This window comes from Thamnophis elegans, chromosome 4 (genome assembly GCF_009769535.1).
Source record: "Thamnophis elegans isolate rThaEle1 chromosome 4, rThaEle1.pri, whole genome shotgun sequence".
Lineage (NCBI taxonomy): Eukaryota > Metazoa > Chordata > Lepidosauria > Squamata > Colubridae > Thamnophis > Thamnophis elegans.
Genome location: NC_045544.1, coordinates 23,820,918 through 23,845,136, shown reverse-complemented (window position 1 = coordinate 23,845,136; position 24,219 = coordinate 23,820,918). Strand labels below are relative to the sequence as shown.

The 24,219-nt window shown below is 40.5% G+C and overlaps 1 protein-coding gene across 2 annotated transcripts in view; it reads right to left on the bottom strand.

The window, feature by feature from the left end:
* The window catches only part of MANEA (mannosidase endo-alpha), a 32,199-nt gene extending 8,399 nt beyond the window's left edge, over positions 1-23,800 (bottom strand). Inside the window, exons 1-4 of one of the 2 annotated variants that reach the window (XM_032215442.1) lie at positions 23,713-23,800; positions 17,037-17,620; positions 4,298-4,407; positions 2,188-2,264 (exon numbers count right to left, since the gene is read on the bottom strand). In XM_032215442.1, the coding sequence (XP_032071333.1) occupies positions 2,188-2,264; positions 4,298-4,407; positions 17,037-17,580 (731 nt within the window). In that variant the 5' untranslated portion in view covers positions 17,581-17,620; positions 23,713-23,800. The other variant, XM_032215443.1, reaches the window with a different exon arrangement.
* Positions 23,801-24,219: the final 419 nt, after the last annotated feature.

The following is a 24,219-nucleotide window of genomic DNA, read 5'->3' as shown; positions in this document are numbered from 1 at the left end:
ATATATATATATATATTTCTAATCATCTTAAAAGTTACTCTTCCTGACCCTTTCTGAATTATATTTCATTTCAAATGTCATAAATAGCATTAGGTAAAGGTTCCCCTTGCATATACAGTATGTGCTAGTCATTCCCGACTTCAAGGGGTGGTGCTCATCTCCATTTCAAAGCTGAAAAGCCAACGCTGTCCGAGGACGTCTCCGTGGTCATGTGGCCAGCAGGACTAAATGCCATAGGAGCATGGAGCACTATTACCTTCCCACTAAAGGTGGTCCCTATTTTTCTACTTGCATTTTTACATGCTTTCGAACTGCTAGGTTGGCAGAAGCTGAGACAAGTAACAGAGCTCACTCCGGTATGCGGTGCTAGGGATTTGAATCACTGAACTACCAATCTTCTGAGCGACAGGTTCAGAGCCTCTGAGCTACCGCGTGCCTAAATAGCATTAGATAGGTCTTTAAAAATAATTCAGTTTCAGGAGTTTCAGGAGTTTATTTGTATGCCGCCCTTTTCCCTGGGGGGACTCAGGGCGTCTCACATCCAAAAGGGAAGGGGGAAACAAATTTTTACATATACAACAACACATAATTAAAAGAAAACACAACATTCATACCATTTGGGAGGGTACAATCTTAGCCCCAGGCCTGGCGGGATAGCCAGGTTCTAATGGCTGTGCGGAAGGTCTGGAGAGTGGTGAGGGTACGAATCTCCGCGGGGAGATCGTTCCATAGGGTCGGAGCTGCCACCGAGAAGGCCCTCCTCTGCGTGGTCGCCAGTCGGCATTGACCCGCAGATGGAACCCGGAGGAGGCCTAATCGGTGAGATCTAATAGGTCGTGTGGAGGTAATTGGCAGTAGGCGGTCTCTCAAGTACCCAGATCCACTACCGTGGAGGGCTTTATGAGTGATAAGTAGCACCTTGAAGCGTATCCGGAGATCGACAGGTAGCCAGTGCAGCTCGCGGAGGATAGGTGTTATGTGGGTGAAACGAGGTGCACCCACAATCGCTCACGCGGCTGCATTCTGGACTAGCTGAAGTCGCCGAATACTCCTCAAGGGTAGCCCCATGTAGAGCACGTTGCAGTATTCCAGTCTAGAGGTCACAAGGGCACGAGTGACTGTTGTGAGAGCCTCCCGGTTCAGGTAGGGGCGCAACTGGTGCACCAGGCGAACCTGGGCAAATGCCCCCCTGGTCACAGCTGATAAATGGTGTTCAAAAGTCAGCTGTGGGTCCAGGAGGACTCCCAAGTTGCAGACCCTGTCTGAGGGGTGTAATGTTTGACCCCCCCAGCTTGAGAGATGGGATACTTGCCAAATTGGCGGGAGGGAAACACAACAGCCACTCGGTCTTATCTGGGTTGAGCACGAGTTTGTTGACCCTCATCCAGTCCCTAACGGCTTCTAGTCCCTGGTTCATCACGTCCACCGCTTCATTGAGTTGGCACAGGGCGGACAGATACAACTGAGTATCGTCCGCATATTGATGGTATTTTATCCCGTGCCGCCGAATGATCTCACCCAGCGGTTTCATGTAGATGTTGAAAAGTAGGGGGGACAGGACCGAACCCTGCGGCACCCCATATGTTAGGGGCCTAGGGGTCGATCTCTGCCCTCCAACTAACACCGACTGCGACCTGTCCGAGAGGTAAGAGGAGAACCACCGCAAAACGGTGCCTCCCACCCCCACCTCCCGCAGTCATCGCAGAAGGATACCATGGTCGATGGTATTGAAAGCCGCTGAGAGGTCAAGGAGAACCAGAATGGAGGCGTGGCCTCCGTCCCTGGCTCTCCAGAGATCATCGGTCAATGCGACCAAAGCGGTTTCTGTGCTGTAGCCAGGCCTGAAGCCGGACTGGAATGGGTCAAGATAGCTGCAAGTAAACAAAGCAAATTTTAAAAATGTAGTCTATACATTTATTGCATTTGAGAAAGATAAAATTACCTAATTGCTCTGCTTGTAACCCCCTATTTGTTGCTGCATGACACAGTAACAAAAATGACAGCAATATTAAATATTGTGAATTTGAACAAAAAGAATGAGAACAGGTTATTTTCATGAAAACTGTGTCTATTGATAGGGAGTCAATTTTTAATTGATAAATCACCATGAAACATATAGATAATAAAGTCAGATGAGACAAAATAGAATCATCATATTGATATTCAAATATTCCACCAAGTTCTTACTTGTCTATAATATACTTGACATTGTTGTACATGCTACGGTCATCTCTGTCTTTATATGGCTCAATATGGAAAGTGACCTGAAACATAAAAATGATTTTTTTTGTTAAAAAAATGGAGTGTCTCAAAAAAGCAGAAAAATATTGAAGTCAGTAGTCCTTTATCTATGAAGAACAGAAATTTTATTTGATATTTGCAAGTTTAGTAGCGAAAGAATGGAAAAAACTAAAAGGGAGATAAAATTTTTGTTCTTTACATGGGAATGGAGTTTGTCCTGTTGTCACCCAACACAGATTGGTTAGAAAATGGAAAGCATAGCTATTTGATACAAACACAGACCAAAAATGCTCTATGCTGCAATGTCAATTAATTTTTTGCTTTATTCATTTAATTAATTTCTATGTCCACCCTTCTAAGATAAGTGACTCTGGACAGAAAACAATCATAAACACAATTAAAAACAATTACAGTACAGTACAACAATAAATATAGCAATAGCAATTAGACTTATATACCGCTTCCTAGGGCTTTCAGCCCTCTCTAAGCGGTTTACAGAGTCAGCATATCGCCCCCAACAACAATCCGGGTCCTCATTTTACCCACCTCGGAAGGATGGAAGGCTGAGTCAACCCTGAGCTGGTGAGATTTGAACAGCCGAACTGCAGAACTGCAGTCAGCTGAAGTAGCCTGCAGTGCTGCATTTAACCATTGCGCCACCTCAGCTCTCTAATATACCATATATGGCAGCCATTATTAACTAAACCAGAAAAAAAGGATGACACCAACAGAAAGTTAATAGCTCTCTAGTATTAAAATTATGTTTTCATCTGCTGAAAAATCACCTAAAGACAATGCTGTAATAATGTTTTAAATCTCTCCATAGAAAGAGAAAATATAAGTGCATTGCCAACTCCAATCTGAAGAGCAAACTTAAATGTGCCGACAGTGAAAAGAGAAATGTGGCTGGAATTTCAAATGAACAAGAGTCTCAGTGTCATTGTCATTTATGATTCATTTTGAGGCATATCTGCCCAATAGTTTCAAAGCCTTGTGCAAAACTGTAGAGGCACTGAGTCATCTAATATTAAATTCACCAGATGATTATTTTATCAGAGAAACAGCATTTCAAGATATTAATGTCTCCAGGAAAAAGAAATATGTACTGATTTGCAAGAAATGCTTAAATTATTAAACGTTCAGTTTTAATTAGTGTTGGGATCGATTTTAAGGTTTGGGCAGTTGAAATTATTAAATTTTCCAGTTCAGCAATTTATACCTGAATATGTAATTGGATTTACCTTATTAGAAAACAATTTTCCTCAACACATCTGCCCTGCCTCCCTAATCAACCTTATCCTTTGAAAGGAAGAGAGAACTGGCAATAATGACAACTCATTACTAAAGAGGCTATGCCGGCCATTTCTTCACACAATTTCTAGCCAGCGTACATGATATCTTTTCCTTAGCATCTGGGACATAATAGTATTATCTGAAATTCTGGGTTGGGACAAAATATATAAGTAATATTTACAATAATATTTTAATAATCTAATTATGATTAGATTTAAGGAAACTTTACCCTAGATTTCTCAAATACATGTAAATTATTTTTTTAACTCTTGTATTATTATTTTTTTCATTATTTCAGTTTTGACTAAGGACAATTCTTCCATTTTCAAAAGAATTAGAAGTTACTATCCCTAAGAACAAATATTTTCATATATATTTATTTGGTAATATTTGCTTTGAATTAAGAGAGGGAAGTGCTCTTTCTAAGATGATGACTCCACAACTGCTTCAAATAGCTTTCTAACTAGAGTGGTACAAAATTAAAATTCATTTAAAAGATAGGACTGCTGCACAGTCAGTTTTAATATATATAATGTATGGAAGGTAACAACATAGCATTTTGTAAGCAGTATTTTACGGAAATAAATTATTAATGATATTTGATAATACAATTATGGCTACTCAGAACTAGTCCAACTGAGTTCAATGGAATTTAATCTTAGAGAAATGGATATAAAATATCAACAAACTTTGTTGATATAACGAAGTGGACTACTTTATTCAATCCATTACAGCTAGTTTTTACAAATTTCAAATACTATACCTTTAATTTATAATTGTGTGCAATATCCAAAATTATAGGCACAAGCCCATCAGTGGGATCTCCATTTTCATCAGCCATAACAGGTGGGTACCAGGAAAGAGCCAAAACCCCTAAGAAATAAAACATATACCTTTTTATTATAAATTTGAATTGACACCCTCCTCCCAAATGTATTTTAAAAACCTCACCACATTTTAAAGCTTTTATTTAAACTTTCTAACAAGCCACTTCAATTATAATAGGCTGATGACATGTGGACTGCCACAAGGCTCAGTGCTGTAACCTCTCCTGTTTAATATCTAGATGAAGCTTTGGGGCGAAAGCATCTGTTGACATGCGGTTGGGTATCATTAATATGGTGATAAACACCAGCTGTATATTTCAACCACAAGCTGACCAAGAAATGCATCAAGGACGTTCCATCTTTAGTTTGAAATTGGATAGCATTTTCCAAAATTCACAATGTGAAGGTTCTCCTGGACTCAATTCCTTCTCAAAGAGCAAGTGGCAGCTGTCTCTAAGGAGGCTTTTCCCTAGATTCATCTGTTGCACCACTGCATTATTTTCTTAACTGGGAATCCCTTCTCATAGTCACGAATGACTAGTCTCTAGTGTCAATAATGACATGGTTACTGATGACACTGGTCACCTCCCATGTGGACTATTACAATGCTCTCAATATAAGGCGGCCCTCGGCCGGGGGGGGGGCGGAGCCTGTTGCCGAGGAGGGCTCAACCGAGCTCCTCTCAGAGATCTGGTCTGTATATCTAAATAAGATCATAGATATCACCCCTTTTTGGCTAAGAAAGGGGCAGGGAGTAGCTCTGTGTGCTAGGGTCTATTCGTAATCCACAGCCTTTCTCTTTTTTTTTGGCTGTGGACAGAGATTAGACCCAGCGTGAGCGGAGCTTTTATCTCCAGCCAGTTCTTCTCAGCTGCCTTTTTTGCAGCCCCAGACAGGCGAGCCCCCCCCCCCCCCCAGGACAAAGCAAAGTTGTTTGAAGCTAGGATTAATACGGGCGGGTCCCACTCCTATGAGATTTATGCTTTTATTACTATCTTAAATACCAGCACCATTTGTCTTAGAGCCTTCTTTGTTTAAACAGACTTCAAAATGGCGATTTCTCTCCGTTGGTGACTGATAGGGGATGTACTTAGCCGGTTTTACCTTCCTGCAGACCGCTCCTTAACAAAATAAATTTTTTTTTTTTGGAAACAGAGGGGAGCGAAAGCGCTGTTTATTTGTTTATTTATAATGGCACCCAGGTCAAAATCGAAGCGTCTCTCTGCAAATGTGCCCAAAGAATCTAAAGAATCTATACTGGAATCGCAGCCCTTGTCTCCTACGCCCTCTACTGGAGAATTTTTAACACAGGAATTTTTCTTTCAAATGCTTAATGATTTTAAACAAGAAATTAAGGAATTTGTATTGGAGCTATATGATGATTTAAAGTCTAAAATTGACCAAATGAAGGCGAATACGTTTGCAGCCGTGTCTGCCCTGTCAGATTATTCTGCTGAAATAGAGAATAAATTGGAAAGCTTGGAGGAGGCTAATTTTAATTTGACTACTTATATTCAAATATTGCAACAAAAAATTAGAGACACTCAAGAACAGCTCGTGATGATAAATTTTAATAAGAAGGCATTCGCAATAAGAGTCAGAGGATTCCGCGAAAAGGAGCGAGAGAATCTGAAACAGACCTTTGTTGAAGCCTTCAGCCATGCGGTGGGAAGCCCGGGACTTAACTTTGATTGGCAGATTCGGAAAATCTATCGCCAGAACTCGTTGGTAGCGGAACAGCGACAGCTCCCGAGGGACATAATTATATATTTTTCCACAAAAGAATCCAGAAACGCGATTATGCAAAAGTTTCATAATAACAGTCTGCGAGTTGATGACCAGGACTTGATTGTCTTCAAAGAAATACCTTTCCAGATGTTGAGAGCAAGAAGAGACTATGCATTTTTAACAAAAGAGCTTAGAAATCAACAGATTCAATATAGATGGGAGGCCCCAGCCGGCATTACGGTCACATTTGAGAATCAAAGACTTCGTCTTAACTCTGTTTCGGAGGCTCGAGATTTCTATTACAAGACTTTGAAGGCGGGACTTCCTGATTCACTTGGGAAAGAGGAGAGACAAGCTGAAGGAGAAGGCAAGCAACAGACCACATGGCTGCAAGATGGAGGGGGTAGCCTTTCCTCCCTCGGAGAAGCAGAAAAGCGGAGATCGAGGATTTAGACATTTTAAAATATTTGCCAAAGTTGTGGACTGAATGGGGGTTTGCGACCTCTCTCCGGTAGAAAAAGCGGAACTTATTGGTGGGGTGATACTGATTGTATACATGTAAAATGAATGCGGAATGATCTATGTTGTGTAAATTCTGTTAGAAGGGATTACTTTAAAACAGAAGGTAAACTGATTCTTGTTGAAAGTATTATTTGAATATGTGGAATGATCCATGCTATTTAATTTTTATTAGAAGGGAAAGCTTGGTGAAATTATTTTGAGTTAGATTTTAAATTAATGTTTGCATAAATTTGATAGTGGTAAATATCAGAGAAGCAAGGGATGAGGGTAAAATGCATGCGGAATGATTTACGTATATTGGTGGGGTGATATTGAATGCATAAATGTAAAAGGATGCAAAATGATTTATGTTGTTTAAATTCTGTTAGAAGGGAAAGTTGGACGAGATTATTTTTTTAAAACAGAAGGTTAACTGATTCTTGTTGAAAGTATTATTTGAATATGTGGAATGATCCATGCTATTTAATTCTTATTAGAAGGGAAAGTTTGGTGAAATTATTTTGAGCTAGATCTTAAACTAATGTCTGCATAAATTTGATAGTGGTAAATATCAGACAAGCAAGGGATGAGGGTTAAATGCATGCGGAATGATTTACGTTGTTTAAATCCTATTAGAAGGGAAAGCCGGTCGGGATCATCTTAAGATAGAATGTAAACTGATTTTTGTGTAAAGTAATATTTGATCCACGCTGCTTAAATTTTACTAAGAAGGGAAGGTTTGGTTAGATTATTTTGAATTACTGTTTGAAAATATGGTCAAGAAAGATTATTTACGCTGTTTAAATCCTATTAGAAGGGAAAGTTTGATTATTTTTCTGTAAAGTAATATTTGAATATGTGGAATGATCCACGCTGCTTAAATTTTACTGGTAGGGATTACTTTTGAGTTAGACTGTATATTGATGCCTATACAAATTTGTATAAATGTTTATCTGAATACAAGGTTAAGGAAGAGGAACGGGAGAGTCTACAGGAGGTTGGGGTAAATAACAAAGAAGCAAGAGACGAGAATAAAATATAGATAGAATGACTTACACTATTTAAGCATAGATAAAGATGGGGGGCTGAGCTTAACACAAAGAGTTCTTTTTCTTTTTTTTCCTTTTTCTTTTTTCTTTTCTTTCTTTTTTCTTGTTTTTCTTTCCTTTAATATATTACTTTTATTTTTAATCCATACGAACACAAGATACTTTAGATAGAAGGCAGTGCCAGGTGTGGGCCCTGGGAAGTCGGGAGGATTAGGGATGGGGATTTATGGGGGGTGGGTGGGTGGGTGTTAACATAGTCTCAATAAGAACAAGAATGCACTTATATACGGTTGTTGTTTTTTTCCGTTTTTTTTTCTCTTTTCTTTCTTTATATTTTTTTTCCTTGGTTTATTTTACTTTTTATCAGATTAAACAACACTTGAATAAAGGCATACACCAAGGAGAGAGGTAGAGGGAAAGAAGAGGGAGGAGTAAGGAAGGAGTAAGGGGAATGTAAGGAGGGCGTGTTGGGAGTAAGGGGAGAAGGAAGGTTTGAGGGGAAAGGGAAGTAGGAGGGGAGTGTTAGAGGGAGGAAAGGAAAGTTGGAGGGGGTAGATGGGGTGTATGGAGGATGGAAGTGCCAGGTGGGGTTGTGAATGATGAGTTGTGTTTTCTTTTTTATTTTGTTTTATTTTTTTTTTATCTTTCTTTTTTTTTCTTATAGCAAATACCCTGTATATAAGTGATTGTAAAATGGAATGTGAAAATGAATAAAATAAAAAAAGATTCCCCCCCCCCCCAAAATAAATAAATATATAAGGCGGCCCTCAAAGACCATTTGGAAACTACAGCTGGTCCAGAAGACAGTAGTCAAGGAAGTGATTGTGTTCTAATTCTCTCTGCTGCATTGATTGCAAATTGATTGCAAATTATGTTGCTGTTTGTGACGCACAAAATCTTACCAAATCTAGGACCCGACTACTATCACTATCTGGCTGACTGCCTTTCTCTCATTATTTCTGCCGATCCTCTAAGATAGAAAGAGGGGACATGCTCTCAACTTTAAAACAAGCTCTTCTGATGAGACTTAGTGTCAGAATATTTATGACTCGCAGAGACATGGCAACAAGGTCAGCCAATGAATAGGCATGGTAACAGGACAGCCAATGAGGGCTGTTTAGAAACTGAAACAGTATTTGCTGAAGACAACTAGGTGCCTGGGCATGGCTTAGGCTTAGCTTAACTGCCCTGTATAGAGGAGGTTCTTTTTGTCTGTATTAAGCTCTGTGCTGGAAATGAAACTAGTCTGGAACTGCTGCTCTAATCTGAAACTGAAGAACCACTCTTGGTATTGTACATTTATTCATGTGTTATTATGTATATAAATACAGTTAATGAATCCTGCTGAATCGGTGCTTTCTGGATGTGATTTCTGCAACAAACGTTGACACTTAGTGGTATGGTTTCCCTGTTGGGATGTTTGCCTTCTTACACAGCATTTCCCAGAAAATTAAGGTGCTCTGATCTTGCCATCCTTTAAATTGGCCTTGAAGATTGGGCTTGTTCTCTGGTCGTAGACTAGGAAATGTGTGCTGCTGAGTTTAATATATGTCAGCCTCTGCTTTGCTTACTTGCTTTCAGCTGCCATGGAAACGGGGGGAGGCATAGTATTTGGGATGGGAATAACTGGTACAGGAAGGATAGTAAAAAAGGGAGTTTTGTTCTCATATCTTCTGCACATACAGATGGCCGAAGTTTGGACCTGGTCAAGGCCAACCATCCTGCATACCAACCTGATGATGCTTCTTGGAGATGCAACCCACATGACACCTACGGGAGTTACAGATTGAGCAATGGGGTGGGGGTTGTTGGGGGTTGGGAAAATGTTTGATATGTATGATTTTGTGCTTTTCTGATTGAGACCTTGCTTTACTTTGCTGCTATCTTTTCATAATTAGTAAAAGTACTTTTAATTCCTAAACTATGAAGTTGAAAGGTTTCTTTCTTGGTTACTGAAGGAGGCACGCCTGACATTAAGCAAGGTCTGCTTCCGCACTCATCCGGAGCTAACACCTTCCGAGGGGAGTGCAATAAAACCATAACCTTCAAAGAAATGTCCAACCCAGGCAGTGACCAGGAGGACAACTTGGAAGCTGCTGGATACTCATGCCCCTTGGAGATGGAGTGTATGGCGAAACTGGATTTGGAGGAAAGATCCATTCGCCCTAGATGGTCGTTGGGAGTGGGGCAGAGATACAAGCCTGAGGAAATGCCGGCTGGAGTTACCACCAGCCGATGTCGGCATCCTGCAGCTGCCTGGCAGGAAGCCAAAGAAGAGGATCTCATGATGTCCCATGCTGTGAAACTTTTCTAAGAGGCTTGGGAGAAATGATGGTTCTGTCAGAGCCAGGCTGAGAAGGAAGCAGATTTCCCTGATCAAGAAGATCTGAGGAGGATCTGTCTCAACCGGGGGGGGGGGGGAGGCTGGGGGCAGACAGTGGAGCTGATCAGGGTGGGAGAGCCCCAGCAGCAACCGAATGGGTCCCTCGCAGACACCAAATGGCAAAGCTCCTCCTCTTAGAGTGAAATTCGGAGGTGATCCCAAAGAACTAGGGTTCTTCCTGGTACAGGTCTGGAATTTCATGCAACAGTTTGGAGAAGATTTCCCCAACAAGGAAGCCAAGGTGAGAGCGGTAACTATGGCATTGGAGAATAAGGTGGCAGCTTGGATGGTTGCCGTGCATAATGATGACTCCCCCCTGCTGAGGAATTACAAAGCGTTTATGACCGCCCTGAGGAAACACTTTGATGACCTGCTAGCCGAGAGTAAGACAAGAAGTAAAATGAAAACTTTTACTCAGGGAAGAAGTCCAGTGGCTGAATACATTCAAGAATTTCATACATATGCGACAATGGTCCGAGGAGGCTTTAATGGACAGTTTTATGGATGGCCTGAATCAAAATATATACCAGAACTGTATTAATGGGGGGGGGGCACATAACCTGCAACACTGGTACCAGTTGGCAGCAGATGTGGCGATTGACTTAGCCAGGGGTAAATACTGGGAAGACAGTGAGAAAGGTAAAAATCCCCCTCCCCCCCCGAGAGGTGCTCCGAAAGGAGGAAAGGGTTGGTCTGCAAGTAAGCCCCAATCAACTGCTTGTTTCTGCTGTGGGAAGGAGGGGCACCGAGCAGCAAGCTGCCACTCAAAAATTAGCCTAAAACCCACAGCTGCTGGAGGAAAGAAGCCAAACAAGTGAAACGACACCGCCTTGAAAGGGGTAGAACCTGTTGGAGATTTCCCTCCCAACCGAGGGGAAGAAGAACCCTCCTTTCTTTCTGGGGAAAGTGAAACTGACTCGGATGACAACCATTTGGTAAGTCCCCGATTGGGCCCCATGACCATCCCAGTAGAACGTAAGATGCTCTCTACTGGTGCCCAGGGAAAGGTGCTGGCCCTCTTGGACTCTGATTGCACACATTGCATAATTAGCCCGGAAGTGGTGGAGAAAATGGGATTGAAGCTGAGAACTTTAAAAATGCCCATTGCTTTTTGCCAGTTGGACGGGTCTGTGGCTGGGGGGCGGGGGGCTGCCCATTTTGTAACTGAACCAGTAGAGATGTGGATGGGGGATCACCAAGAGACTTTGAGCTTCATCGTTGCACCAGGGATGGATAGTCCCCTCATCCTGGGATTGCCCTGGCTATGAAAATGGCATCCATATGTGAATTGGAGAAAAGGTGGTTGCGTATCCGTTTCTATAAACCCTTGGAGAGGAAGGGGAGGATGTCCCACAGCCAAGGCTGAACCAAACCTAGTGGCTGCAGTGCAAGAAAAACTTGAAGGACAAGAAAAAATCCCTAAAGAATATTGGGATCTCAAGGAAGTTTTCAGTGAAAAAGCTTCTGACACATTGTACCCTCCTCACCGCGCTGATTGCAGGATCGAGATCATCCCAGGGGAAAAACCCGCTAAGCTCCAGATTTACTCGATGACCGCACGTCAAATGGAGGAATTACGGAAGTTTATTGACAAAAACTTAAAAAGAGGTTTTATACAACTTGCTAGGCCATGGGTGGCCGCACCTGTATTGTTCAGGGAAAAGAAAGATGGCTCCTTTCGTTTATGCCTTAATTACAAAAACCTAAATGGGATTTTCATGGAAAATATATACCCTCTGCCATTCATGAAGGATACGTTGGCCCACTTGGGGAAGGGGAAGATTTTCACAAAGTTGGACCTAAGGGAGGCCTACTACAGAGTCAGAATCAAAGAGGGGGATGAGTGGAAAACTGCGTTCAATTGCCCTTTGGGATGCTTCCAATTCAGACTACTCCCGTTTGGACTGCAGGGGGTGCCAGCAGTTTTCATGCAATTGATAAATGAACTTTTGCTCATGAGTGATCTTCTAGCTGACCAATTGCAAATGGACAAAAGTGAACTGAGGAACAATATTGATGAAATCTATAGAGTGCATACTATTATGCACGAAGATATGTTTCCCCATGAAATACACATAAGATTTGCAAAAAAAGCTGTCAGAGACGAAATTTACAAAAGAACAAGGGATGAACAGCTTGTCCATAAAGGAAAAGAAGTCATAACCCTTAAACAAATACCAAAGAGAATCAGAGAACAAAGAAGGAACTACCAATTCCTCTCTACACAACTGATAAAATATAAAATAATGTTTCGCTGGTTGATACCAGAAGGCATGTTAATATCTTGGCAAGATAAGAAAATAAGGATTGACCCTATAGAGAAAGTCCAGGAATTCTATGAACACTACATAGAGGGAGAATCAGACAGGAGAGAGAAGTTGGAAACCCAAAGCCAAGAGGAGCAGCTGACGGAAGAAAAAGGACTAGACCAAGATGTGAGAAAGAAGACCGATACAGGAAAGAGAAGGAGTGACGACGAGAAACCAAAGGGAAACAAAACCAAGTAGAGGAACAAAGGCGATAAACAAGTAACAGGATAGAGGAGGAAGTGAAATTAATATCAGTCAATATAAATGGATTAAATTCACCTATAAAAAGAAGACAAACGATTTCTAAGTTCCAAAAACAAAACATGGATATCACATGTCTACAGGAAGTTCACATTAAAAAAATGGTAGTATTCTGGAATCTCCAAAATTAGGAAAGTTACATCTGGCCCTGGCTGATCAAAGAAAAGAGGAATTGCAGTATATATAAAGGACTGGCTAAAACCTAAACAGGTATACGCAGATGAAGAGAGAAGAACATTATTAATTGAAATATCAATAAAACAAAGAAGAGTATTAATTGCAGTCATATATGCACCAAACACAAACCAGAAAGAATACTATAGTAAACTACATAAACGGATTGCAGAACTGGATAACATATGTCGATTAGAGGACTTCAATGCAGTGGTAGATCCAAAGAAAGACTATAAAACGGATAATAAAAAAAACTATGAAGGAGAACTCTACCAAATACATTCTTTGAAATAGTTCAAGAACTAAATCTAAAAGATGGAGAGAAATCAATCCACAGAAGAGTCAATACACATTCTTTTCAAACCCCCATAATTCATGGTCCAGGATCGACATGGTGTGGATGGATCCAGAAATGGAGAAAGGTGCAGAAGAGGTAGAAATAACACAGAACATGTGGGCAGACCATAACCGATAAATAATCAGATGGAAAGGAGAAGCAAAAAGGAAAAAGAGATGGACCATTAATCAGAGGGTTGTGAAAGAAAAGAATTATGTACAGTATGTGGAAAAAGAATTAGCATTTTTCCTAAAAGAAAACTGGAATGAACAGACAACCATTCAAAACCTATGGGATACAGCTAAAGCTTATGTGCGAGGCATTACGATAGCATATACAATAAGAAGAAACAAAGATAAAAAGAAATGATATACAGAGCTTCAGGAGAAACTGGGGAAATTAGAATATAAACTCCAGAAAGAACCTCAAAGCAAAGAAGCCAAAGAAGAAAAAGAAATAATTAAACATAGATTAAACTTAATTACACAAGAAGAAGTGACCCAGAAAATTAGATCAAGTAGGCAAAATTATTTCGAAAATGCCAATAAACCTGGGAGATGGCTAGCCTATAAACTAAAAAGAGAGAAAGAAAAGAAATTAATACAGCAACTAGAGGACGAAGAAGGGGTGATACACCACCAAAAGGCCGAGGTGGCGCAGTGGTTAAATGCAGCACTGCAGGCTACTGCTAGATCAGCAGTTCAGTGGTTCAAATCTCACCGGCTCAGGGTTGACTCAGCCTTCCATCCTTCCGAGGTGGGTAAAATGAGGACCCAGATTGTTGGGGGCAATATGCTGACTCTCTGTAAACCGCTTAGAGAGGGCTGAAAGCCCTATGAAGCGGTATATAAGTCTACTGCTATTGCTATATTGCTAAAAGGAAGGGGAAAAAAGAAGTATAGCAGTAAGATATTTCCAAGCATTGTACTGCCGAGAGGAAATAGAAGAGGGGGATATTAAAAGATATCTCCAGAGGAGGAATCTTCCAACCCTACCGGAAACAAACAAACAAAAAAAATTAAATGAAAAAATAACAAGGCTAGAATTTAAAAGGGCAATCCAAAAACAAACAAAAAAATAACAAAACTCCAAGCCACTGGACTACTGGATCAAAAAATGGACAAACAATCTCAATACATAATCATACACATACTCACTGCAGCCAGGATTACCTTCACACAAAATTGGAAAAAAATCAATACACCCTCAGATGAAATTACAATCAGGAAAATACTCAAATGCGCAGAAATGGATAAAATGACAATAGAACTAAAAGAAAAAGAAGAATCGGACTTCTATAAAGTATGGAATAAAATGTACAAGTGGCTACAAAGCAGAAGCCAAGACAGAAATAGAGAATACAAATATATGGAGATATAAATAATGAATACTATTATAAGTGTTAATATACTATGTTTGTTACATTATAGGACAAGGTTATAGTGAGAGGAAGGCAATGCAGAAGAGAGAATTATAAAAGCTAAGAAGGAAAGCTGATAGAGAAAGCTGTAAAATTACTGTATATTGTTAGGTATGATCTGTGTTGTGTTTTGTTTTGTCTTATTGTGTTTTTTTTTCTTTGCTGTGTCTTTCCTATTGTTTTTAAAGATCAAAACATTTAATAAAAATTATTTATAAAAAAAAGATAAATGAAGTTTTGCATGAGCACCTGTACAAGGGCATGTTATTCTACCTTGATGACATCCTTATCTACACGGAAACATGTGATGAACACATGAAGATGCGCTCAGTCCTCCAAAAACTCCGGGCCACTGAATTTTACACAAAATTATCTAAATATGAATTTCATCAAGAGAAAATCAATTACCTAGAATACCGCATTTCCCACAAAGGCATTGAGATGGACCCAGCAAAAGTCCAGGTGGTCACTGATTGGGCACCTCATCGCACCCGGAAGCAATTGCAAAGTTTTTTGGAATTTGCAAATTTTTAACATCAATTTATTCCCTCGTTCACTAGCATTGCACTGCCCATTACAAATCTAAAATCAAAGGGAGAAACCAAACCTAGGCCAGGTAAGCCTTTGAACTGGACTATGGAGTGTCAAGCCGCTTTTGAGAAATTAAAGCGACTCTTTGCAGCAGAAGCAGTTTTGAAATACCCTGATATGCATGCGCCATGGTACAAGCTGATGCCAGTGATTTGGCGGTGGGGGCAGTATTACTTTAAAAAAATGTCAAGGGTAAATTGTAATCATGCGCTTACACCTCACAGAAGCTTATAGAGACAGAAAGGTGATGGGCCATATGAGAAAAGGAAACGTTTGCTGTCAGATAGGCTTTGATGACCTGGCGGCACTTCCTGAGGGAGCGAAACACCCTTTTGAAGTATGGATTGATAATAAAAATTTAGAAGCGTTGAAGACCCCATGTAAGTTGTGACCTAAACAAGTGCGTTGGCCACAACATTTCAACCGTTTCAACTTTACCCTCAAATACATCCCAGAGGGGAAGAACTTTATGGCTGACGCCCTGTCCAGGCTTCCCCAGTACAACAGCCCTAAGTTGAGCATAATTCATCCGGTCATCCCAGCTAAAAATATGGCTGCCCCAATGGTTACTAGGAGGCGAGGCCCAGTGGACTTGGATGTGACTATGGACCTAATGAACAAAGTCAAAGAGGGTCTTGAATCCGATGACTGGTTCAAGGAACATTCTGATGAATGCACCATGAAAGATGGACTGGCGTGGGTAGGAGCTAAACTGTATGTTCCTGCTGACTTGAAACCTGTCGTTCTTCAACGGGCTCACAATTCGAGAATGGCGGGACATTTTAGATTTGCAAAGACTGCATTTGATTAAGAGACAATTTTGATGGCGTTCATTGAAAAAAGATATTGAGTCCTACATAGCCAGTTGTCCCATCTGTGCAGCCGCAAAAAGACCACTGGGGAAGCCCCAGGGTCTCCTCCAAAGTGTTGCCTGTCCTGGGGCCCCATGGAAGGAGATATCAATGGACTTTATTGTCAAGTTACCAGAAAGTCTGGGAAATACCGTTATTTGGGTTATCACCAATCTGTTTTCTAAACAGGTTCATTTTGTGCCTTGCTCTAAGATCCCATCAGCAAAGTCGTTGGCTAAGTTATTTATTTCACATGTATATAGGTTGCATGGAGTGCCTGAATGCATTATTTCAGACAGGGGGGTCCAATTCATCTCCCTCTTTTGGAAAGAGTTCTTGAAATTAATTGGCTGCGCCCACCATCCTCAGACTAATGGGGCTTGTGAATGGACTAAATCGGTTTCGGAGCAGTACCTCCGGTGTTCCATCAATTATCAACAGGATAATTGGGCTGAACTGTTACCATACGCAGAGGTAGCGTACAATAATTTGGTACACAGCAGTACCGGCATGACCCCTTTTAAAGTTGTGTTTGGTCAGGACTTTGTGCCAATTCCTGAATTGCCTCAAGAGAAACCGCAAATTTTGGCCTTGTCTCAGTGGAGTGATCAACTTTGCCAGTTTTGGCCCATGACCCGCAAAGTGTTAGATGCCGCTTGCCAGGCTCAAGTAGATAAGAGAAGGGTTAAGTCTAAAGAGTACCAAGTAGGAGATAGGGAGATAGGCAGAAACTTGTCCACCAAGTTTCTGCAAATCACCCAAAAGTCAAAGAAATTGGGGCCAAAGTACGTAGGTCCGTTCCCCATTGTTAAAATCATAAAGTACTTTTAATTCCTAAACAATGGAGTTGAGAGGTTTCTTTCTTGGTTACTGAAGGAGGCACGCCTGACAATATGTTAATCTCGGGACTATTACTTTCCTTTGCTAGCAATTAGATTAATTTTATATGCTGTACAGCCAAAACAAAGGCTTTGGGAGGAAGCTAAAAGCAAGCAAGCAAGCAAAGGGATGCAGGACAGAGGCTTTGAGGTGGGGGGGGGACGACGAGGGGAAAAGAGATGGAATATTTACCAATGGATGCTGATCTCATTTGCTTCATGTGAGCTTCTATGACAGATGGGTCTTTAGAGCTATAAGGTCCAAGTTCTGGGTAGAAACTTGATCCAATATCTTCTGGAGGATTGTGTTTGCCTTTTGGATAACCACTTGCAATTTTTGGATCCCAGTGTGTCAATAAGGGGTGGTTCCAGTGAATATATTTTCCATCGAATTGTGGAGTCCCATACCAGCTGTAGTAAAACACATGGAAGTTATAATTGGGAGGAGGTAGCTCTTCCATTTTTCTTACAGAAGTTGTAGATGTTTTGAGATTCATCGGTAGAGGATGAACACTTTTGGTCCGTGGGAAACTGTCTTCTTTTGCTCCTTTATGCAGACTGAACTTCTTTTTCAAATGTGTTGTCTGTTGCTGAAAATCTGGTAACAGGCCAAGACCAAATGGATCTCCAAACCCAACTCTTTCTGGTCTCAGAGTTTTCAGTGCCATCATTATAGAGCAAATAAATAAAATAAAAAGCAGCAAAACAATGCATGTTCTCCTGCGAAATCTTGCCATGATATCATGGTAGTTCAGGACACAGATAGGAAGCGTCCAGCTGCATGTAAACAAGAAAAAAAACATGACCGTAGAGTTTTAAATTTTGCAATCAACTAAAACAAATTCACACTAACATTATAGAATTATTTAATATGTATATAAGACCTAAAATTTCCTAAGCCCTGAATACATCTTAACATAGGAAAACACTGAACTTATTTATGTCAAACCTATCATGTCATCTAGTTCAATACTATCAATATTGATCGTGGCACTCCAATTCTCTAAGATTACAATTCTCAGTTTTTCATGTTATGATCTATTAACAAGTCTATCCAAAAAATTTGAATCTTCCCTAACCCCCATGGTAGAAATAAAAATAAGACTTTATTGTAAGGAAGACGTTAATATTACAGACACAGAATACTGAACTTAATTATCTAATTATTGCTTCCAACTCTATGTTTTATTATTTCAGGATATTAAGAAATTGCATTGCTATGTGGAATATTTTTTACTGTTGACTTTAAACCACAAACTAAAATAATTCCGTTAAAAGTGGAAAAGCAAAGCAAAAAGGAGAAGTTAAGAAGGAGCTGACTTAGGGGGATATCTGCTGTTTTGCAAAAAGCATTAAGGATAGAAAACAACAAGGCAAATGGTGCTTCTAGCTGTTGCTTGAAAAGAAGCTAATAATACATGAAAGAACACAATAGATGTTCAGGGTTGCAAATAGAAAGATTGAGAGTAGTTATGTTCAGACAAAATCAGAGGTGCAATGGAGAAAAGCTCTTTCTCACTTTATTAGTCTCCCTGCCTGTTCAGTCAGTCAGTCTTCCCTAGCTTCTTGCAACTGCTTGCAAACTAATTCAATAAGCTGTTCAAAGAGCATGTGAAAGAACTGGAAGTTATCATATGAGTAGCTCAAAGCCTAAATCTGCTTAGATTTAAACCCTGCTTAAAATTGGTCCCCAGGGCCAGCCTGGAAATAGAAAAGGACTGGCCTGCTGTGCCTCTGCTAGCAAAAATGCCTCCCCAACGTGCCCCATTTTCAACCTAGACAGCCTCCTGCAGTCCTGTGCTGGCCAAAATGGGGCACGGGGGGACTGTGGCAAAGTGCTGCAAGAGGCCGTCCAGGCCGAAAATGAGGTGAGGGTGTGCGCGGTCCCTCCGTGCCCCATTATGGCCATCAGGGTGCTGCAGAAGGTGTCGCTCCTGTCTCCCCCCCCCCTCGCCGGCCCACGGAGAACTACAAGGCTGATCCAGCCCTCAAAGAAATCCAGTCTGAGAGCCTGCACTATCTCATCTACGTAAACAATATCCCAGGCTACCTGAAAATGCCTCCGGCTGATTTGCTAGGATGGGGTAATGAATAGATTCAGCGGCAAGGAAGGGCAGAATTACAAATTCAGTGTTGTTCATTTTCCGCGCAAGACCCATTTGTTTATGGGTCATGAAAGCCAGGGATCTTGTAGCACAATGCAACAATGTTTCTTTCATTATTTGTCTATCTGGGATCTTCCACACATAAAGCAACTGTTCTAACATGGAGACAAGGAACCCTTTATCTTTAAAAGATAAAACAGTCCCAACCCAGGACAATATCTAACAGGTTGAAATAAAAAGCAGAGGGAAAAAGAAAAGAACACAAAAGTGGAAACAGGTACGGCTTCATTGGCTAATGAAAGAAGGTAGGTTTTTCTTCCCTTTGCCATGATCTCCATAAATAGTTCATTGCTTCCTATGATCTCCTGGTTGACCCAACTCTCTTTATTTATATAACTTTAAAGCATCTCTTTCAGATATAAAGAGATAGATAGTTATGAAATCTTGATAAAAACAGTACATTTATTCAAAATAAAAAAAGATGCTAAGACTTGTTATCAAACAATATATGTCCTTTTTTACAAGACACAGCTTCATATCTTTTATTCTGTCATCCTGTTAATTACAATGGACAGATAGGCATTATTCTTTAAATATTTGATCCTACTGAATCATTTTCCAATAAGAAAACAAATCTCAAATTTGGCTTTTGCGATATCTTAAAAGGTGCATTAAGACATATCCTTTCCACCCAAAAATGATTTAGGAATACACCTGTCTCTCTGAAGCAGGCACTATTTGAATTTCAATCCTAGCACTGAGCAAAGTTCTGCTTTTCCCATTATTAGTACTTTGAGGATTGAAGAGGATGGGTAAATCAGAAAGCATTTATGGTATGTGATTTCTCTGACAACAAGAACCACTGTAATACAAGCTTATACCCTTAGCTTTCCCTTCTACTAGTCTCAAAGGATTGGTATGTTCAAGTTAGTAGAAAAAGAACAAAACATCTCCATCATCTACACATCTACTTTACTATCTGTAACATGGAGACTAGGCACCAAGGATGAAGCATTTCCATACATTTCCCAGTTTATATTGCCATGCAACTAGTAATTCCAACTCTGGAGTCCTAACAATGAATTACAAATAAGTAAACAAATGAAAACCATAATGAAACTCTAGAAGGCAAATGCAAAACATAACGCGCCTAAGCCAATTACAATAATTTTCCTAACCTTTAAAAAATGTTTAATGAAGCGCTAATGAAGCATTAGTATTATATAGGTATATCATGGTGCTCCAAAAGTACCTACAGCTGTAGCCTTCAAAGTTTTTTTTAAATTTTATAAATAGCTCAAGGCAGGAAGGATACCAGTGGTGGGATTCAATTTATTTTACTACAAGTTCTGTGAGTGTGGCTTGGTGGGTGTGGCATGGCTTGGTGGGCATGGCAGGGGAAGGATACTGTCAAATCTCCATTCCCTCCCCACTCCAGGGGAAGATTACTGCAAAATTCCCATTTCCTTCCAATCAGCTGGGACTTGGGAGGCAGAGAATAGATGGGGGCGGGGCCAGCCAGAGGTGGTATTTACCAGTTCTCTGAAGTACTCAAAATTTCCGCTACCGGTTCTCCAAAACTGGTCAGAACCTGCTGAATACCACCTCTGAAGCATACATAATACATATTCTTTTTCTTATTTTCCCTGCAATTGTATGAGGTAGGTTGGACTGAGAGAGGGACTGGCTTAAGCTTGCTCTGGATTTGGTCAAACACTCTCCTGGCCAAGGCCATTACTCTTCCAGCAGGAGCCGAGACTGCGAGGGAAACCCCAAATTATGCACTAGTTCTGTCTTGGAGAGAGATAATCTATCCAGAATTTTAAGGACAATTTCTTCAACTGGTTTACTTCTGTAATTCAACATTGTTCAGATATCTGATTTTTGTTTAAATGTAACATAATGATTATTTATAGTATTAAAACTTCAAGTGTAAAATAATTTATTTTCATTAAGATCATTAAGCAACACGAATCAAGGTTTCAAATCTGTTTCTCCCAAAATTAGTATTTCACTGAGACTCAGTTTTATGTATTTTTATGATAGTTTTATCATTTTAAGTGTGTAATAAATAGTTTGGACAAATGTAAAACATAATGGACTGAATGTTGAGATAAAAGAAAATAACTTTTTATCCACACAGAATAAGCAGCTTCAGCAATGTTTAGATTTTAGATTTACATCTAAATATAATCTATTATCATGGAGAACATTACTGACATTGTCACAAAGATACATAATGCACAAAGAAAGGCAGGACATAACTCATTTATCTTTGACAATTTTACATCTGCTAAAAGCCAGGAGAAATTAGATTAGATAGAGAAGTGTGTGCTTTTTAAGCTGGCAAAAACACAGGGGGATGGAGAAGTAAGAGTTGTTATGGGTGTTCAAAACATAAACATTGAATGATTAATCTCTAGTGAGCTACTATTGTTTCAGGAAGGCTAGAAGTCAGCAAATCTGCCTATAATTTGTGCTTGACTAAGTTCCAAAAGTATGTAGTTCAGTAGTCACAGTGACAAAATTGAAGATAATATTAGGCCTCATCAAGAGAATATCAGATTTTCTTTATTTATTGCATAGTCTGCATTTACTCTCCATGTTCATCCAAAGCAGGTTTGCAATATTTACATGTCTTGCAATATGGGGCCTTAATTTCAAGATCATTATAGCTCTTCCAATTCCCAGGCAACATAGTCAATAAAATTGGCAACTAAGGAAGTGAATGCAATATGTATGTAGAACATAAAAAAAACCCAATGGTAATTTGAATATCTAGAAAAATAAGGTGAACTCTGATTAAGATCTCTACTAACATCATGGCTTTCATCAGCAGAAAATGAAAAATGATTTTTATGCTTCAGAGAATTGAGGGAAGCAATATTATGCACAAGCAAAATAGTGGAAGAGTAACTTTATGAAATAATACACCTCTAAAATTGGTCAACAAAAATAATTACATACTGGTCTTAGCTTGCATGGCAACTGCAAGAAACAAAATCAATTAAAATTTTCCTATCTTCCTGCAGCCCCTGAGCTTGGACTACCAATGTCTAGCTATATATAATATCTAGGATATTCTGGAATACGAACAACATTGAAATCTTGATTCTCCAGAATGAATACAAGTTCCCAAGATTATAGTGCCTTGCAATTAGCTAATGGTTAAAGAAATAAATTATTTATAGAAGGTTGGGCAAATACCTACCTTTTCTTCATTTGTGTAATTAATTAATTAAAACTATAAGCTTAATTAGAATCATGTAGCATTTTGGATTTGAAGCTCAGAGGGCTATTCTCTACCACTTGTTAAAGCAGTTAGGGGTAATGAGGCTGCAGCTGCCCCACAAATCCATGGAAATATGTCTACTATAAGGACTTGCAGATTGGTGCTATTGTAAGAGAAGAATCTGTTATAGTGGCAAAAAATCAGAAGTGTTACAATATAAAATGTGCTAGAGGAGAAGGTGCTGTCAGATTGATTCTATATGAATGTCCCTGTATTTTCTGAAGCACCTTTATTCTTTAAAATCTAAAATGTTGCATAACCCTAATCTCTTCTATACTTTTCCCATGTTCATGTTTTTCCTTGAACCTAATTACAACAATTCTGTGAAGCAGTTTCCAGAGGAACAGATATATTCACGATACATTAAAAATAACAAAAAAGCATACATGTGTTAAGGCATAAGCTACTTTATGTGAATTGTAGTTGATAAAAGCTTATGCCACAGGAGACACTATCAAATCTGTAAAAGGCCAGGAGGTCTAGGCCAGACAAAATCATGGCTGGGTCCAACACTGAACTACACAACACTCATATTGGAAAATTGACCTTGGCTGATCTTGAAAAGCACTTCTTCAAGTTCAGCCACATTGGGAAACAGTAGAACCTGTCAATCCTTATTAGCAGAGGTAAAGGAGACCATTGAGAAATCCCAGGCTATATAGAATGGAGATGGAAGTTCACAAGAACAACCTAGGAAGAAGCTAAAGGCAAAAGGCCTTCCTTATGGAAACATTCAGGAGTTCTCAAGGATAGAGCTGAATTGTAGAGACTTAATCTAACCTCTCCAGATAACTCTGCCTCCCCCCTCCTCTCACACACACAGGAGTTGAAGAAGCTTCTTGGATGAGAAGCGAAACGCCTTCAAAGAAAAAACAGAAAGTCCAGTTGCCTCTTGGGGAGAAAAAAAGCACCTTTGGGACAACCATGACCTGGATAACTGAGAATCTCCATAGGCACACACACATAAAGGAGCAGAAGAAGCTTCTTCGGTGAGAAGCAAAACGCCTTCAAAGAAAAATCATAAAGTCCAAGTTGCCTGTTGAAAAAAGGATCTTTGAGACAACCATGACCTGGATGACTGACAATCTCCATAGACACACACACCTGATATTCACGTAACCACCCAAGCCGAGTAACCGATATCTGGCCTAATTATTTCTCTGCACAGCCAGCCCAAAGGCTCCTGGTTTGCTGCTTTTAATAGCTCTGCACCTGACCGAGGAGCCCTCTTCCACTCGAGATCCCCGTAAGGGCTGCGCAGGCAGAGGCTGCTGGGGCTCCCCTTCCCCGCAGCCGATGGATAATAGGGGTGGTGGTGGTCTATCCTTTCCCCCTTCCCAAGGACTCCCCGCCCCCTCCGCGTTGTGCCTAGGCAAGCGGGCTAATGGGAAGACCGCGGGAGAGAAAGAGGAGGCGGAGGCGGCATCCGCAGCAAGCGCTACCCCTCCGGCGCCTTTCGCCGTGCTACTCACCCGTCTGCAGAACCGGACTGAAAAGTTCAAGCAAGGATTCGAAAGAAGGGGAGGGGGAGCGAAGGCGGAGTAGGCGGATGGGGGGGGGGATTAAAAATGGACTGATCGGGGGAGGAAACGCTGGCTCAGGGTTACCAGCCTCTTTTCGGAGTTGGCTCCCCCCAGCTTGCGGTTGTCCTCTCCAATCGGAGCATGCGCAGTTACCAAGGTGGAAGGCACGTTGCCCTTAATTGCAGGAAAACAGTAATGTTAATCTGATCACGCCTCTCTCTTTCTTGTTGGCACAACCGAACTACCTTCGGGCTTTTTTTCTTCTTCTGCGGAAGCGTTGGGGCTCGCGACCTGAGTTCGCAAGCCTGCGAATTAATTTTCTCGCCTAAGCGTCCACTCGCGGGCCTCTCCATAAAGTGCTCAGAAGTCCACTGTGGGTTTTTAACGTGCAAACGCGGAGATGTCTTCACTAATGTAGCGTGCGAGTCAGACTCAGGAGAGTTTTCACGTGTGTTG